This window comes from Paramormyrops kingsleyae, chromosome 6 (genome assembly GCF_048594095.1).
Source record: "Paramormyrops kingsleyae isolate MSU_618 chromosome 6, PKINGS_0.4, whole genome shotgun sequence".
Taxonomy (NCBI): Eukaryota; Metazoa; Chordata; class Actinopteri; order Osteoglossiformes; family Mormyridae; genus Paramormyrops; species Paramormyrops kingsleyae.
This window is the reverse complement of record NC_132802.1, coordinates 30,113,219-30,129,560: the sequence shown is the minus strand read 5'-3', so window position 1 is coordinate 30,129,560 and position 16,342 is coordinate 30,113,219. Positions and strand designations below refer to the sequence as shown.

Here is a 16,342-nt window from a genome sequence, read left to right as displayed (position 1 = left end):
GTAGCATGAAAACATTGCTTTCTAGCTCAGAGATTACCCTGACATCTGCTTATGCTCTGTTTGGTTCTCGCGCGATGGTTTGGCATCTACTTTAGCAAGTTCTGGAAGCGTGTTAATGCGTTTCCCCCTCACTTGTGTTCTTAGCACCTTTCCAGTCGACAGCGGGTCCAGCAAAGCACATCCCAGGTAAGCAGTGATGGACACCAAGAGGACGGGGGGTGGGGTGTCAGCTTGGGACAAAATGGCATAATTGAGCGTGAAACATTGTTTAAAATGTTGTCTCCAGAATGACAGTGCACGGGTCTCTGTGCCACACCACCTCTTGGTCAGCCTGAAGAGCTTCACCCACAATACCATCAATGAGGACGTTGACATCTTCTTCTCTCTGTATGACATCCGGGAGAGCAAGCAGATCAGGTGAGACGGAGGGGAAAGCAACTGTTTTCTCTGGGTAATAGAGGAGACTCGGTAGATTTCCCTGAGCTCTTCCAGTGACCTCTGTGTTGCACAGATAATGTCAACTACAGCAGCCGACAAGCTCATATCTCAGCCTAATCTCAGGTTGAGAGCTGAACTAATGCAAAGCCTTCTCCAGAGGACTAGAAGGGAGCTGCATATGTGTGCCAAGATATAGGAACCGAAATCAATATGGCTGCTTTAGCTGTGAGAATTTTCTTGAGTGCAGTTTTCTGTTTCAGAAGTGTTGATATCTGGGTATGGGAAAATTGTAAGTGAGGTCAAACATCTAGTATGGGAAGAAACTAAACCTTCAGTTTACACCATTATGAAGTCGCAGCAATGGTATTTGGCTGATAACAGGAAGTCGTGTCTCTATCTGCCTTATGTTTGTCTCTTAGCTGCTTGCTCCTATCTATCATACAGGCAAGAAGCTTATGAAATGCATCCTGACACCGGTCTGAAAATGGCAAACGCAGCTGTCTACTAGGACCTTTGTTTGACTCCGTCGTTTGGGAAACCATGACAAATTAGTAGGCAGGGCCAGAACATGGGTGATAAGCAGAATGGAGCCTCAGATTTTGTATCCAAAAATAACCCAGTTCGGCATGTCTTTATGTGCAAAAGTTCCCGACATAAGGAAACATTTGTCCTGAGCTTTCAGCTTCTGTGTCAGTTGCCCAATCGTTTTAATAGGCTGGTCCAGAAAATAGCCTCTCATTAGATTCAAGCTGCAGATGAGAGAGCAAAGAGCCTACGGAGAGCAGACAGGCCGTTTTCTTAAAATAGGCAGCAGATATTCTAATGATGCTAAATGAATGTGGGGAAGCTCACACACCTAATATAGCGGGTAGGAATCCTCTCCCCAGGTCAGTGCCCATCTAGCTCAGAGATCCTGCACATATTTGTTTTATCTTTTTAGTGAGAAATTCATGGTGCGGCTGAACAAGAGTGGGGGGGCCAAGAACGCAGAGAAGGCTGATCGTCTGTGCTCTCTCTTTATGGTAATACTGCTGATCGTCTGTGCTCTCTCTTTATGGTAATACTGCTGATCGTCTGTGCTCTCTCTTTATGGTAATACTGCTGATCGTCTGTGCTCTCTCTTTATGGTAATACTGCTGATCGTCTGTGCTCTCTCTTTATGGTAATACTGCTGATCGTCTGTGCTCTCTCTTTATGGTAATATTGCTGATCGTCTGTGCTCTCTCTTTATGGTAATACTGCTGATCGTCTGTGCTCTCTCTTTATGGTAATACTGCTGATCGTCTGTGCTCTCTCTTTATGGTAATACTGCTGATCGTCTGTGCTCTCTCTGTATGGTAATATTGCTGATCACCTGCATTTTCCATTTGCTCTATTTCAGATTTTTGACAGAGTTTGTTTCTGTCTTGCAGGACTTGAGCAGCAAGGACCTGAAGAGGGACCTCTATATTGTGGCACACATTATAAGAACTGGTATTGTGCTCCCTCTGTTTATTGTCTCCTTTGTCCTTTTTTATTTGCCAAACAATACTAAGGCATCCACATATTGATATTTGGACTGGTGTGAATATTGATGTGGGAATTAAGAATAGGAGGCTTGCCTGTCTGCCTGGATGACCCGGGATATGAGAATCTCCTTAGCAAGCATGGGAAGAATGAGAAGGATGAGTCTGGCTAATGCGCACGGGACTTGGCGGCTTTTTCCTGCAGGCCGCATGCTGCTGAATGACTCGAGGAAGGGCCCGGCCCAGGGTCAGTATCGACGGCCCCACGGCTGCGCTGCCTTAGCCCTGAGCGAGGTGCTGCACACCATATCAGAGCTCAAAGAGGAGAAGGAATTTGTTCTCAAAGTTTACACGTGAGTGGAGCTTTCCCACGCACACTGATTGTTCGTAAACCTTTCATTTGACTCCGTCTTGCTCTTCTGGAGGGATGCTCTAGGTCTTATAAACTTATCAACAAGTTACTCTCCTATAAGAGAGTGCAATAGAATATTCTGATACTCTAAGATTAAACTTACATTAGCCAAAAAGTAGCAATAAATTAACCTGAGATTTAAAATAAAGTAAATTTCATTGATTTTCCTCTGCCAAACTAAATATAAAAAGAAAAATGTGAAAACATCGTTAGCTTCAGTCAATGGGCATCTTAATAGGCCTGTAACAAGCAATAAAATATATATGAAAGAATGTAATGGATTTATACGGGATGCGGTGGGGGATGTGCAGCCTCTCAGCAGACAGAGAAGCAGATTGATATTCTGGTGGCTGTGCCAAGTCACGAGCAGCAGATCCACACTGTTGTCCCATTAAGTCTCTGCTAAAGTATCTCCTCGAGATGACATAGGAACGCATTCATTAAATGTTGCATATTCACCAGACGCTCAAACCCTGCTTAAATGTCTGCTCAGAAATATCACGTCCTGAGAAAAAAAAGGTTAATGAGGCAGCACAGTTACCAGGGAATATAATGCTTGGCATTGAAGGGAACTGTAAGAAGATTTTAGACGTTATTAACAGACTGAAACACTGACACAGACCTTTTCTGGAATCAGACATAAAGACAAACACAGGTGTCTCCCACAGAAGAAACAATTATTCTGGTAATCAAGCTAATTGCATATAATTATTTGGTTTGTTGATAATACTGATTGCCTATATGAATCTGCTGCATTAATCTTGCCAACTGCCAGCTGTACTTGTTAAGTAATAGCATAGAAATTTAGCCTGTGCTAGTTATGCGTATAGTCTTTACCTGCTGATCAAGCAACAAATCATGTTATTTCTTTCTAAATATGTTGCTTAAAAGGATGTAATTGTGTACGTGACCCCTTCCTTTACCAGATGCGGCACTGGGCTAACCGCATAGTCTGAAGTACGAGATTTTTACATATTTATGTATTTAACACTCACGCGGTTTAGTTATACCAGCGTCGCTGTACTGTTGCGGCCTGCGATCTCATTCGCCTTCTGCTTTGACAGTTGCACCAATGAAAGTGAGTGGCAGCAGATTCATGAGAGCATCATCCGCAAGTCCAGCGTCAAGTCCGCAGCCCCCTGCAGCCACGGTGCGTCCTGCCTGCCCTGAAGCAGGTGGCTGAAGCTGGGCCTCCCCAGCACACCGCGGCCCGGATGGCGCTTGCGGGCCATGGGCCCGGCCAGCAATCTCTCCTTCCCCGTATTGCTGGGTGTCACATTTAGTTACAAAGGAATTACATCATTACATTAGTATCAAAACCAACAATAATTGATCTTTTAGAAAACACGCTAAACTCAGGGTCGAGTCCTGTGTTTGAGTATTTGTTCACCTTATCCTGTATACATTGTATTGTATACATTGTAACTAAACAGTGGTACAGTTTTGTGGCTTTGTTCGAATCGGCTGCTGTTTTTGTGTCGCTCTATATTCTGCCCTCTTTCCCCTTTTATTCTCCTCTCTCCCTCTTGGATTCTCTCTGCCATTTCTTAGACTCTCTCCCTTCTTCTCCAATGTCCTTTTTGGCGTCCCTTTTTCACACTTTCACACAAATGTCCTCTAATGCCCGTGTCCTGTGTGCTGGGTAAACAGCGCCGATTCCCCGCAGTACGGGCGCTGTGCGCTAAAGCCGCACCTCAGACATCGCTGCTGCTCTCGCACCCTCTCCAGGCCTGATCATCGCCCTGCAGTTCCTGCATGGGGAGATGGAGCAGATCCGCCGCGAGCACATGGCGCTCCTCAGCCGGGGCATCAGCGTCACCCGCCAGCTCACCTTCCCAGAGATGATCATGCCAGGTACAGAACTGGGGGCGGGGGGGTGTAGGGTACGTGTGATGTAGCAGCTGTTCTCGCTTCAGGGCAGAAACAGCCATCGCGAGAAATCAAGTCCAGATCCGGGATGAAAAGCCGATAGTCGATAATACATTTCCGGCACCGTCTGCGTCACTAATATGTCAAGCATGGTTAAAGCATTCCATGTTTCCGCGTTTTTTGTAAAGTCGCGTCTGCAGAGTGGCTCAGCGTTTGCTCCTTGCTGTTATTTCCTACGAATATGATGGATTTGGGAAGGGAACCGCGCTGAGAGCATGATGTTGATTTGCGGTCATTTATCACATGCTGTACAGGAATAAAATTGTACCCAACTAATCATCATTCAGCGCCGCGCCTGTCTGCCAGTGCTAGTTAAATATAGATCTATGTTTTATCTTGGTATCAAGATACCAAGTGACCGTCAGTGTGGAAGGTTTCATTTGATCTGTATGTAACAATCTGTTGTCAGTTCCACTCCAGTACAGCTCCCTGTTGTATGCAGTAAAGTTGCCAACTTAGAACTATTACTGTACTTTAGATTGGAAAAGAATTGATTCTTCATAATTGATTAATGTACTGAGATGACAAGTGTCTGTAGAATGCAAACCCAATGTCAGTGACCTTTCAGAGCTCTGTGTAGCTGCGCAAATGCGTTAATATGCGCAAATGCAGGCTGAAAGAAATGCAACAATTTATTTTACGCAAAAACGATCCTTTTCAGGTTTACAGATGGGATTGTTTTGATAAAACACAAAGGGTCCTGCAGACAAAAGAGAGTTTTTTTTTTCCCAGCTGCTTTGCATTCAGGAGTCCTCTTGTTGCAGAGCTGAGGCAACATTTTGGGATTATATTAATGCAGAAAGCCTGTTAGCGGCGTATCCATCTCCCAGTGGAATTCACAAGTAGTGATAAAATATTAAAAATGGGTAAGATCAGTAGCCATGAGACACTCAAAATCATCTCATTAAGAGTTTGGTGGGAATTTGTATAAAGTATACTGTATGCACATGCTATAGCTGTTTGAAATTTTGCATGTGCAAATGTTAAAAAAGTAGCTTTTTTATCTGTCAAGCAGAGACCTGATAGGGAAGCTAGAGCTGTTATGTTTGCAAACACTGCAAGCATCCTGGGAGGAATGCAGTCGGCGCTGCTCACGTTGCTTGGTACCACTCATACTGTACCTTCAGCAAGCGCGAATCCAGTCAGCAGCTTCCCCAGATCGTGAGAGCTGTAGTTGGGGGCTGGGGGGCAGGCAACTGACAGTTTTTGGCCCGTGCAGGTCTGCCGTGAGCCCACGGTGGTTGGAGGAGGGGGCCGTGTTGGTTGCATAATGCATAAACCAGACTTTTCGCCCACTACACGTCTGGGAAGCCTGATGTGCAAAAATATTATTCATCTTATTTTGCAGAAACGTTACAGTTTGACGTAGTTTCGTTTTGACTAAACGGGATTTGTAATGCTAAAATAAATAGGTGATAATGTTACTAAAATGGACGGATGGGTGAGGTTCAAGTAAAGGGGGAAAAGTTGTCTTTTTTCTAAACAGTCGAGACACTGTTGAGATGTGCAGGGTTTTTGGACATGTCCTGTACACTGACAGGTTCAGGCTGACTGACGACGAGAGCGGTGGAGTTATGCGTGTGACATTGATTCGACAGCACGTTTTGAGAGGCAGGAATGTGATTTTATGGTAGTTTAGGAAGAATATCCCGCATATATTCCTTTCTTGACATCTGATGGATACATCATAAACCTTGCTTCTCTCCATGGTTTATAGCTGGGATGCTTTTCCTGGTAGCTGTAATTAAATGTACCCAATTATGTAAGACATTGCACGCTGCACCACAGCTAAAATGGCAATGGAGGACTCTCTCTCATGCCTGTAATTTCTAACTGGATCTTATAATTTTAATTTAGTTATACTTAGACCTGAGTGTCTTGTTGGAGGTATCAGAATAGACCATGAAAAGCTGATTAGTTTTAGATAATTAAGTATATTCATTATCATATTAATATATTGATTGCTACTGGGATGGTTTCACATTTGATTATTGTGTTTTTCATTGTTTTCCATCTTCCTTGCTAATACCTTAATTCAGGATTATTCAATTAAGTTCTTTTTTTTTGTTTTATTTTAACACAGTCGCTCGAAGGCACTTAACTAAGTTGTGCTGCTATAATATTAATACACAGACACTAAATAGTTCATGATGCAGAAAAAAAGGAAGAAGGAAAAATGCCAGAAGACAGTAGAGGAGAGGAACCAAAAACTCCACAGCGCGGAGAAAAAAAACCTCCAGGGGTCCGAGGTCGACGGCTGCGCAGCCCCCCCCCCCAGGGCCATGCTGACATTATATAATGCGAAAGTAATTACGTAGAGTCATACAGAGCGGGAACAGCAGGTGTGTTTCGTGGGCTCTTTGTTGGGTCTATGGCATTATCTCCCTATGTTTTAGGTGACATCCGCAATGACTTGTACCTGACCTTGGAGCGAGGAGAGTTTGAGAAAGGAGGCAAGAGTGTACAGAAGAACATTGAGGTCACTATCTACGTGTTGTATGCAGATGGACAAATCCTAAAAGTAAGTGCTGGACTCTAGCAGTACATATAAAGGACAGCGATGCAACAGAACATGGAAGTGGCTTTAATGCTAGGTGTAAGCGTAACGTACATCCATTGTTTATGTTGTAATGGTTTAATTTGGGTTTTGGGCCTGATGGAGATGCCTCACCTTTGAACTGCTCTGAACGTCTTCCCCAGGACTGCATCAGCCAGGGCAGTGGGGAGCTCAGCTCCAGTGAGCATCGCTCCCTCGTGTTTTACCACAACAACGCCCCCCGCTGGAACGAAATGGTGAAACTCTCCATACCTTTCGATCGCTTCCGAGGCTCGCACCTGCGCTTCGAGTTACGCCACTGCTCCAGTGAGACCCCCTCTTTCACTGTACACTATTCTCAGTGCATAAATCCCATCTCAGTCACATTCACTTGACTGATGTAGAAATGTGCTCTTTTCTGGTTTCCCCTGGGGGAAATCACTTGTACTCTACCGTAATAAAGGTGCTGATATTTTTCAGTAAATATTAGTCTGTGTGAAAGAGCGCAGTGTAGAATGATGAAAGTCCTTTTAAATTCAGCGAACACGGATGTCAACAGTGTCATCAGGAGGTTGTAAGACTCCCAAGCAGAGCCTTTAGCCGACCTTTATCGGCTTCGCTTTGCTCTGTCACAGCTAAAGATAAAGGTGAAAAGAAGCTTTTTGGCTTTGCCTTCACGCCGCTCATGAGGGAAGACGGAACGACGCTGTCGGACGAGAGCCATGAACTCTATGTCTATAAGGTCAGAAGGTCAACAGTCACTTTAGTAATAAGAGAATGGCACGTGGATTCGAGTCTTTCCTTAAGCTGAGTGCTTATTCCGCCAGTGTGACGAGAGCACGACCTTCAGTAACCACGCCCTCTACCTGGGGCTGCCCTGCTGCAAAGAGGACCTGAGTGCCTGTCCTGGCTCCAGCACCAGCCCCACCTTCCAGCGCAGCCCCAAGGAGCTGCTCTGGGTGTCCACACAGCTGTGCTCCAGCAAGCTGACGCAGAACGGTAACCTTCCGGCAGCCTCACAGGCCTCGTACACGCTGGGGGGGGGGGGCGGGGGGGGTTTCCTCGCAGAACGGTTTGGATCCTCATCACCCCTGTACTGGTATCTGTGTCGCTCCCAGTGGATGTCCTGGCCCTGCTTAATTGGAAATCTCACCCTGATCGAGTGATGGATCTCCTGGGGCGGCTGCGCTACATCAGTGGGGAGGAGCTGGTCAAGGTGAGAGGGCTGACACAGGGAGCGGGGCAGACTGCTAATTAGCCGGCGTTAGAGTGCCTAAACCCCCATACAAAGAAATTCATCGTTTACATTTACACCTTTTTTATATTTGGTTGCTAAGCTCAAGCAATATCTTCACCCATTTATACGGCTGGATATTTTACTGCAGCAATACAGCTTAAGCTCTTTATTCAAGGCTACAATGTAAGGGCCCCCCTGGGACTTAACCAGTACACAACCCAATGCCCCCAGTGTCGGGTTAATGCCTCGGCCTTAACAACTGAACTTAATCCGGGGGAGTCAGGGTTCTAACATTTATATTGAGGATGTTTATACAGGATTGGAAGTTGGCACCAAGCATTTAGCATTTAAGTTCAATCACTTTTATCTATGCCTCTGTTTTTCAGTTTTTGCAAAATATCCTGGACACATTGTTTTCCATTCTGGAGGATAACACTGACAAATATGGCCCTTCGGTTTTCCAGTCGCTGGTAAGAAACACAGTATTCATACCCTCAAAGAATCATACCAAAGTATAGGTTACAAATGTAAACGCTTTTCCAACTTTAATCAGTTGATCATTGGGGTAATAATTAGCTGTAATTATTCTTTCTGAGCAAACTAGAAACTTAAAAAGTCTGGGTATTAGTTTCTGTGCATGGTCTTAGTGAGTTTGTATTTGCGTGTGTATAAATCAACTTCCTGCTTGACATTAGGACCCACTCGTGGGGTTATCAGCAGAGGAGCGGGCCTGCTTACTGTCTGCTGTCTGCCCATGTGGCTTCTCTCTGTCCCAGGTTTTCATCATCAACTTGCTGCGAGAAGGCAGATTCTCCCATTTCCGCACAGTCACAGACAACTACATCCACAATCACTTCTCCTCAGCTGTGGCATACAAGTAAGAGTGGGGGCAGGGGGAGTAAGGGCAGGAATATTCCCAGGGCCGGTGCTGGTGCCGAACGTTTTCCAAATCCAGCACTGTTTCCATGTATTTCCACCGCAAAAAAATGCCCTGGGCTAGATAAAATGGCTTCAGCACGGCACCACAGAAAGCTGGGCTCAGAATATGGCACAGTAATGTCACTGAAAGTAGGAAGGGCTGTGGTGTCCAAACCAATAACCGGAATAATCAATCCATAACTGGTATAGTCTGATATCGGTGGTGCCAGCGGTGAAACAGCTTGCCAGCTTATTAGCGGAATAAGGTACTTTACTTTCACTTCTGACTCCATAACATTTCTGTTCCCTTCTATTTTTGAAACCGGTGGAAACGCAGGCTGGTTCTCAAAAGGCACCAAGTGAGAACCAGCCCAGCACCGGCACCAGCTTCATGTTGGTGGAAACGAGGCAAGGGAGACCATAATGGGGGTGGAAGTATTGGGTCTATTTTATTGTGGTGAAGATTGCTTTTCTGAAATTGTGGTCAGGTTTGTTAACATAAAACACTGCTTTCAGAAAGGCCCACTGCAGGTCACTTGGTTCTGTGTTTGCCCTCAGGATGGTTTCTTTCCTGTGATTACGTCTACAGGGAGCTGATTCGCTGTCTGAAATGGTACATGGAACGTTCAGCTGAGCTGACCAGACAGGATCATATTCAGGAGGCCATGAGGGTGAGCTTAAGGGCCGGTGGTACCACACAACTACAGTCACCTGATAGTGTTTCACATCAGCAGAAAGTGGTGGAGAGGCTTTAACAGCATATCTGTGGGAACGTGGTTGACTGAGGGTTAGACTAGTCACTAGTCATTTTCACTGTATTTTGTTTTTCGAACCAAAGTTCACGCCTCATTTTACTACTTATCCGTGGACTCTAGAATTGACGCTGAATGTAAATGGCATAAAGGTAATTGGCTCATCAAGGTCATCCTGCATGAGCCAGCAGGTTCCTGTCTGAGCCTGTCCTAACCCTCTCTCCGCTGCAGGCCCTGGATTACCTGTTTAAGTTCATCGTGCAGTCCCGCACCCTGTACTCCCAGGCCACCTGTGGCATGGAGGAGGACCAGTTCAGAGCCAGCATCCAGGAGCTGTTCCACTCCATCCGCTTTGTGCTGAGCCTGGACAGCCGCAGCTCAGAACCTCTCGTGTTCACCCAGGTCAGATGGAAGCAAACACATTCAAGTGTGGGCACAGACACATACACAGATACATGCCCAAGTGTGGGCACAGACACAGAACCAGGCCCAAGTGTGGGCACAGACACATACACAGATACATGCCCAAGTGTGGGCACAGACACAGAACCAGGCCCAAGTGTGGCCACAGACACAGAACCAGGCCCAAGTGTGGCCACAGACACAGAACCAGGCCCAAGTGTGGCCACAGACATGGTTCTGAATGCAGTATCAGACAAAGAGCCAATCAGATACATATATAGATGTGGGATGGTCAGCACTTGGTAATGCCTAAAGGTTGGGCAGCTTCTCTAAATCGTAACAAGTCTCCAGTGTTTTCTCCATATTTGCTAGCTTATTTTTGGATGCGTCATTAAAACGCAACCTGTCACATCTTTAGAATTTGCCTCTCTGTTTTCCCAGTTCTCCTTAATGTACTTGAGAGATGGAGAGGTCTGGTGTTCTGCCAGACGTATGTGTTATGAAGTCTTATGGAGCCCGTAGGGGGTCTGGCAAAATGTCTTTGAGAGTAGATTTTCCTATCAGCAAAAACGTAATGTTCGTTTTTCCAAGGCACCTCTGTGGTGCTGCTGAGTGCTGGACCCGAGGAAGGTGGGTGACTCTCCTGCCCATGACTTCAGGAATCCTGTATTTGTATTTGTCTGTATCAGTCAATTTGAAATGTGCACCCTTTCATGGACTAAAGGGCATTTAAATTTTGACCTTGGCTGTGATTTAAAGTCCCCCTTTAGATAAGATTTTTTTTCTTGTGTAAGGGAGGGGCGTGCTTGTGGGTTTTTACATGTCTCCACCATTCAGGTTGTGCTTTTAGATGTTTTCCATTTATTTTGTTTGGTTTCTTCTTTTTGACGATCCTTTAAACCCCTGTTATTTTTGGGCAATTTCTCCATCTGCCCCACTGCTAGTCCTCCACTGTTGTATCCCCCGGGCCCCCAGCTGCCTCCTGGACATCTTAGTATCTCCATTGCCTGTGAGCAGCCCCAGGGCTTGACTGCTCCCTATTATTCAGCTCTGTCACTTAGAAACAGGACCTCCTCATGCCGTGCTCTAAATGAAACTACCCAAGCCAACACGTCTGTTCTTTCTTTCATCTGGCTATTCTCCAGTCCTCTTCTACAAAGCAATGTCTCCTCACAGTCTGTGCATCCAAAAAGTCACTTAGAGTTCCAGACTGCGTCTTGAAACCTGTGCTGTGGAAAATGCTGAATGTTTCCCGCTGTTCGCTTCCCCGCCACAGGTGGCGCTGCTGAGCTCCTTGCCAGCTGTGTTCGACGAGCTGCTGCCCGTGTTCACGGTCCAGGAGGCAGCTGAACTTGTGAGGGGCACTTTGAGCAGCATGCCCAGCACAGTGCACATGGGCCAGTCCATGGACGTGGTCAAGCTTCAGTCAATCGCCGGCACCGTAGACAGCAGGCTCTTCTCCTTTGCAGGTACAGCTGGCAGCTTAATGGAGATCTGGACCTGTCTTCCACTTGCTGCTGATATCTCAGTCCATGCAAGATAATGTGACACTTTCTCTTGAATTGAGGTCTCCTGTTTTGTCTTCCCTTCTTTGTCTGCATGCCTCTCCTTTTTGTTTCATTCTCTCTCTCTCTCTCTCTCTCCCTCTCTCCCAGAGTCCCGGAGGGTCTTGCTACCTGTGGTCCTCCACCACATTCATCTTCACCTCCGCCAGCAGAGAGAGCTGCTTATTTGCTCTGGCATCCTCAGTAGCATATTCTCCTTAATCAAGGCCAGCTCCCTGGTAAATGGCACGCAGATCGGCATGTAACATGGCAGCATATGTCAGTGCATCAGAGATACTGGCACTAGAAATGGCAGTTCTTATTCACAACATTTTATTCATATTTTTTTCTATCAGTTCCACTTCTCTGCTCTTTGCCTTCTGTTCTCTCTCTCTCTCTCTCTCTCTCCCTCCTTCTGATTCTCCCTTTTTCCCCCAACACCACGCCTTGTCCTGCTTTACAGGAAACCTCGGTGCAGGAGGAGGTGGAGATGATGGTGGAGAGCTTGCTGGACGTGCTTCTGCAGACACTGCAGGCCATCATGAGCAAGTCGCAGTCCCCGGAGGTCTGCCGGGGGCAGCGCTGCCCGCAGTGCACGGCTGAGATTACTGTGAGTCACTGGTAGCATGATCCTTTTCATCCATTAGAGATGTGTTCCTCTGCTGTAGGAAACACTCCCCTCTGTTCCCGAAGACCTCTCCATTTAGTCGGAGTTCTCCATTTTTCCTCGCCCACCTTTAATCTCGTGCTAGTGAATATACAAGGTTCTGCTCATTGTTATACTAATTTTGTTGCACATCAGAACAAAGTGCGTTGGAGTTCTTTGATGATCGAGTATTCTTTGTGAATTAGTATTTCTAAGGGATTTAGCCATTCTAGCTGGCAGATCAGAGGGACATGTATCTCCTGGCCTAGTCTTGAGGAATATTTCAAGACTTCAAAATAAATATGAAAGGCTAAATTTTAAATGTTTTTTGCAAGCTGTTGTTGCTTCTAATTCTAGCCAAAGTCATTTATAGGAACTAAAATACTACACTTAATTTTGATTGCAAGGTTCACACAAACAAGTATATCAATTATTTAGCTGTTTCATGAAAAAAAATCATTTTAATAAGCAAACATAAAATTGCATGGTCACTGCAGTGTCAATATAACTCCTGTTTATTTTCAAGCTAGCAAGCTGTCAGGATAAATGTCAGCAATGAGCTGCTGGTTTATAACTTACTGGTTTAAACTGCTTTTGCCAGTGAATTAAGTTTCCTACAGCAAAATTGCTATTGGTTGTTCTGTAAAACTGTATGATTTGATTGGCTTGCTTTGTTTCCTTAATGGCAGGGAGAGTATGTGTCCTGCCTACTTTCTCTCCTGTGTCAGATGTCTGATGCTCACTTCCAGCATTTGCTGGACAGCTTCCAGAGTCAGGATGAACTCAAGGTAAAAGTGACTTCAGCTTTATCATTTCATTTTTATAGCACCCTTACCAAAATAGTTTCTCTGTTTCAATGAACATGATTACTAATGGATTATAAACACTTAACAAGAACATCAGAGTGAAAAAGAAACACAACAGCAATTAGAGTCACATTGTTTTCAAAGTGGATGAGAAAGAAGCACAACTGAGGAGAGGAAGCAGAATCTCCCAGGGTAGATTTAGGACAAAGCTTCAGGGATTCCCTGCCCACATGACTGGCCAGCTCCACAGGCAAGCTAACATTACACTGTGAGCGTCAGTGTTGGATGAGCAGGAGTTAGCGACACTCGCGCTGGGTGTTTGGTCAGCCCTCTTGTTAGCTCAGCGCGCAGCAGCGGGTGGATCCACAGCGGCGACCCTGTGTCTGCCAAGGTTAGTGTTGGGGGGTGGGGACTGGCTATGTTCACCTGCGGTGTGGGTATGCCAGGCTGATTAAGGCAGGGGAAAGGAAACAAACGTTCTTATTACTATAGGCAATTCACAGATAAAAGTAACATAATTCCATATAGACCCAGTAAGGCCAGTAGCAGTGACCATTTTAAATAGAGCAAGACAATTTCATAGTTCATGGCTATTTAGCTGAAGGCTGTATCACAGAAACCTGTCTCACTCCTTGTAAGAATAAATTTAGTACCATTCAATCGGGGAGTTCCGGTGGGTTTCAAACACAAATGAGTTAATTAAGTGCTGGACGTTCAGTCTGACTTGGATGGAACCAGAAAAGAGTCATTGTCTAGTGCTGGGTTATGAGGATAATCATCTTATAGTGGTAGATGGAGGTGGATTTTTGGCCAGGCCACTTCTGTAGGACAGATGCTTGTTTCTGAACAGCAGTGGTCAACTTAATGTAGAACACAACTGCCGAGTTATGGGTTATGTCAGTTTTTCTTTAGGAGTGTACATTTTCTTTATTGCTGCTGGGCATTTGTGTATGGAAAGAATGGAAATGAATAAAGCATTCAACCACAATGCGATGGCAGTGCATTGTGACATTAGGAGAGTATGGATACATCGGTAGTGGTTTTAGCCAAAGCTTGTGCATCACCTTGAAGCTGGGGTTGTTTGTGTTCTCTCTTTCTCTCTCTCTCTCTCTCTCTTTCTCTCTATCTCTTTGTCCATCGGTCTCGCTCTCGCTCTCTCGCTCTCTCTCTCTCTGCCGATCTCTGTCTCAGGAGTTCCTGCTGAGAATCTTCTGTATGTTCCGTAATCTGATGAAGCTGAGCGTGTTTCCGAGAGACTGGGTGGTGTTGCGGCTCCTGACCAGCCAGTAAGTTCACAGGCTCAGTCTCGCACTCCCGCCTGCTCGGTGCCGGTGCTGGCAGGGTGATGATGCCTCATATCTATGCATCTAATGAATATTTATGAACAAAATGAACAAGAATATTAATTGTCTTCTATTAATGTTATAATTACAGAACAGAGGCATGTGAAACAAGTAAAACCAGAGTATTAAAGGTCTGTGTTGCTTTAATAAGTGATGAAACAGCGTGCCCCCTCCGTGTTCATATTCAAGGTCAAAATAATTGAAGTAAATCAGACAGTAAAGAGATGATTTTGTTGCCTGTGGAAATATCGTTCAGATTTGAGTCCCGATGGATAGTCTTGTTTGTTTTGTAAGGATTTGTCTGGTTGTGAAGCCCGTTTACAAAACGGTTTTTCTCCTACAGCATCATCCTGAAAACCACCCAGCATCTATCGCTTGCATTGCGTAAGAATTTCACAGAGGCCAGTTTTGATTTCAAGGTGAGTTACTTGGCAGAAATCCTGAGTTAGCTGTGTGCCCACACAGGATTTATGCTTCACTCTGTGGATCCCTGCAGATGTGACCACGTTTGAACTATACTGGGTCTTAAACTCATAAATGATAACGCAATAAATTACTAATTGTATTGAGCAATACAGGTTAAAGTACTGTGCTCGCGTCTAAAGTATTTACCCTGATGCAGATAGAACAACCAGCCTTTAGTGGAAGATCCCGTTCTTCAGCTCCTGCAGGCTACCTGCAGCAATCGGCAGCATGTTGTTATGAGCTTATGTGTGTAACTGTGGTCTGACAGGTGTGGAGCTCCTACTTTAGCTTGGCTGTCCTCTACATCAGCCAGCCAAGCCTTCAGTTGGAGGCCTTCAGCCCAGCCAAGCGGAATAAAGTGCTGGACAAGTAAGATCACCTACTGCTCAGAGCAGAATGGCCAACTGTGGTCAGAGCTTCAGTCTGGACACCAAGAAATCACTTTGCATCTTGGAGCCAGATTTAAAAATTAGAATCTATAAATTGTGACAGTAGCTGTGCATGTAGTAGCACAACTGCAAAAAATATAGTTTTGGTGAAATAATCTATAGTTATAAGAAACGATAAGGGCATGTACCTAATAAAAGCCTGAAATATGACTAACTTCATAAAAACCTTTAATACATGGTAGTGTGAGGTCTTTGTGCTTTATGTGTGTTTTTGAGCACCGTGCTGAACATGTGACAGTGGGCAACCCATCTAACTCAGGAATTGTCTGATGATGAGGAATCAGTGTGAATACAATCAGGGAAGGGCTAACTTCTCTGGGGGCCCTAGGCCGATTTGAGTTGGGGGCCATCTAAGTGGGCCATTTCAGCTATGTTTAGGAGTCGAAAGAGAAACGAGAGGAATTTAAAAATAATCTGATTAGCAATATAATAATAATAATAATTTGATTAGCAATAATCTGCTAATCAAAGTGCGGGTGTCAGTGGTAAAACCTGCAGAACGGGGGGTGGGGGGGGGTATCATACCAGCAGATCGATCGGCCGAATTTACGAAGTTTTACCGTTCCTAGGATAGCCTATAGCAGGGCTCGCCAATTCCGGTCCTGAGAGCCAGATTGCAGGTTTCCCTGCTGAAAAACATCTTAATCAGCTAATTACTAGGTTTAGCAGGTGTGTTTGAACAGGGAAATCTGCAAACTGTGCTGGATCCTGGCCTGGCCTATACCTTACTCTACCCCCGAGGCTAAGGTTAGTCTTGAATTTTTGCATGTCTCCTTTAATTGTGTTTTCTCCATGTCGTCACAATTTGTGTACCACTCTAGCAGGGTGGTGTCAAAGACACGGGAGATGTAATGTTAGTCTTGTATATTTACACCATTATCTTCTTCTGTTAGGCTACTTTGTGCCAGTTCACTTGGCAGTGAAACAATGGTAGCCTACTGCTAGAGTCCAGTGGTAAAA

The 16,342-nt window shown here is 45.2% G+C and overlaps 1 protein-coding gene across 3 annotated transcripts in view; it reads left to right on the top strand.

The window, feature by feature from the left end:
• LOC111844734 (dedicator of cytokinesis protein 3-like) overlaps window positions 1-16,342 on the top strand; it is a 67,536-nt gene that overhangs the window by 37,270 nt on the left and 13,924 nt on the right. For all 3 annotated transcript variants that reach the window (XM_072713015.1, XM_072713017.1, XM_072713016.1), the window contains 23 exons: window positions 145-186; window positions 287-417; window positions 1,379-1,460; window positions 1,851-1,911; window positions 2,149-2,296; window positions 3,420-3,505; window positions 4,084-4,209; window positions 6,681-6,805; window positions 6,985-7,147; window positions 7,456-7,562; window positions 7,648-7,819; window positions 7,939-8,036; window positions 8,444-8,527; window positions 8,834-8,934; window positions 9,565-9,646; window positions 9,959-10,129; window positions 11,406-11,598; window positions 11,785-11,912; window positions 12,137-12,283; window positions 13,009-13,107; window positions 14,317-14,411; window positions 14,812-14,887; window positions 15,202-15,302. In XM_072713015.1, coding sequence (XP_072569116.1) covers window positions 145-186; window positions 287-417; window positions 1,379-1,460; window positions 1,851-1,911; window positions 2,149-2,296; window positions 3,420-3,505; window positions 4,084-4,209; window positions 6,681-6,805; window positions 6,985-7,147; window positions 7,456-7,562; window positions 7,648-7,819; window positions 7,939-8,036; window positions 8,444-8,527; window positions 8,834-8,934; window positions 9,565-9,646; window positions 9,959-10,129; window positions 11,406-11,598; window positions 11,785-11,912; window positions 12,137-12,283; window positions 13,009-13,107; window positions 14,317-14,411; window positions 14,812-14,887; window positions 15,202-15,302 — 2,618 coding nt within the window. The remainder of the gene's footprint in view (window positions 1-144; window positions 187-286; window positions 418-1,378; window positions 1,461-1,850; window positions 1,912-2,148; window positions 2,297-3,419; window positions 3,506-4,083; window positions 4,210-6,680; window positions 6,806-6,984; window positions 7,148-7,455; window positions 7,563-7,647; window positions 7,820-7,938; window positions 8,037-8,443; window positions 8,528-8,833; window positions 8,935-9,564; window positions 9,647-9,958; window positions 10,130-11,405; window positions 11,599-11,784; window positions 11,913-12,136; window positions 12,284-13,008; window positions 13,108-14,316; window positions 14,412-14,811; window positions 14,888-15,201; window positions 15,303-16,342) is intronic.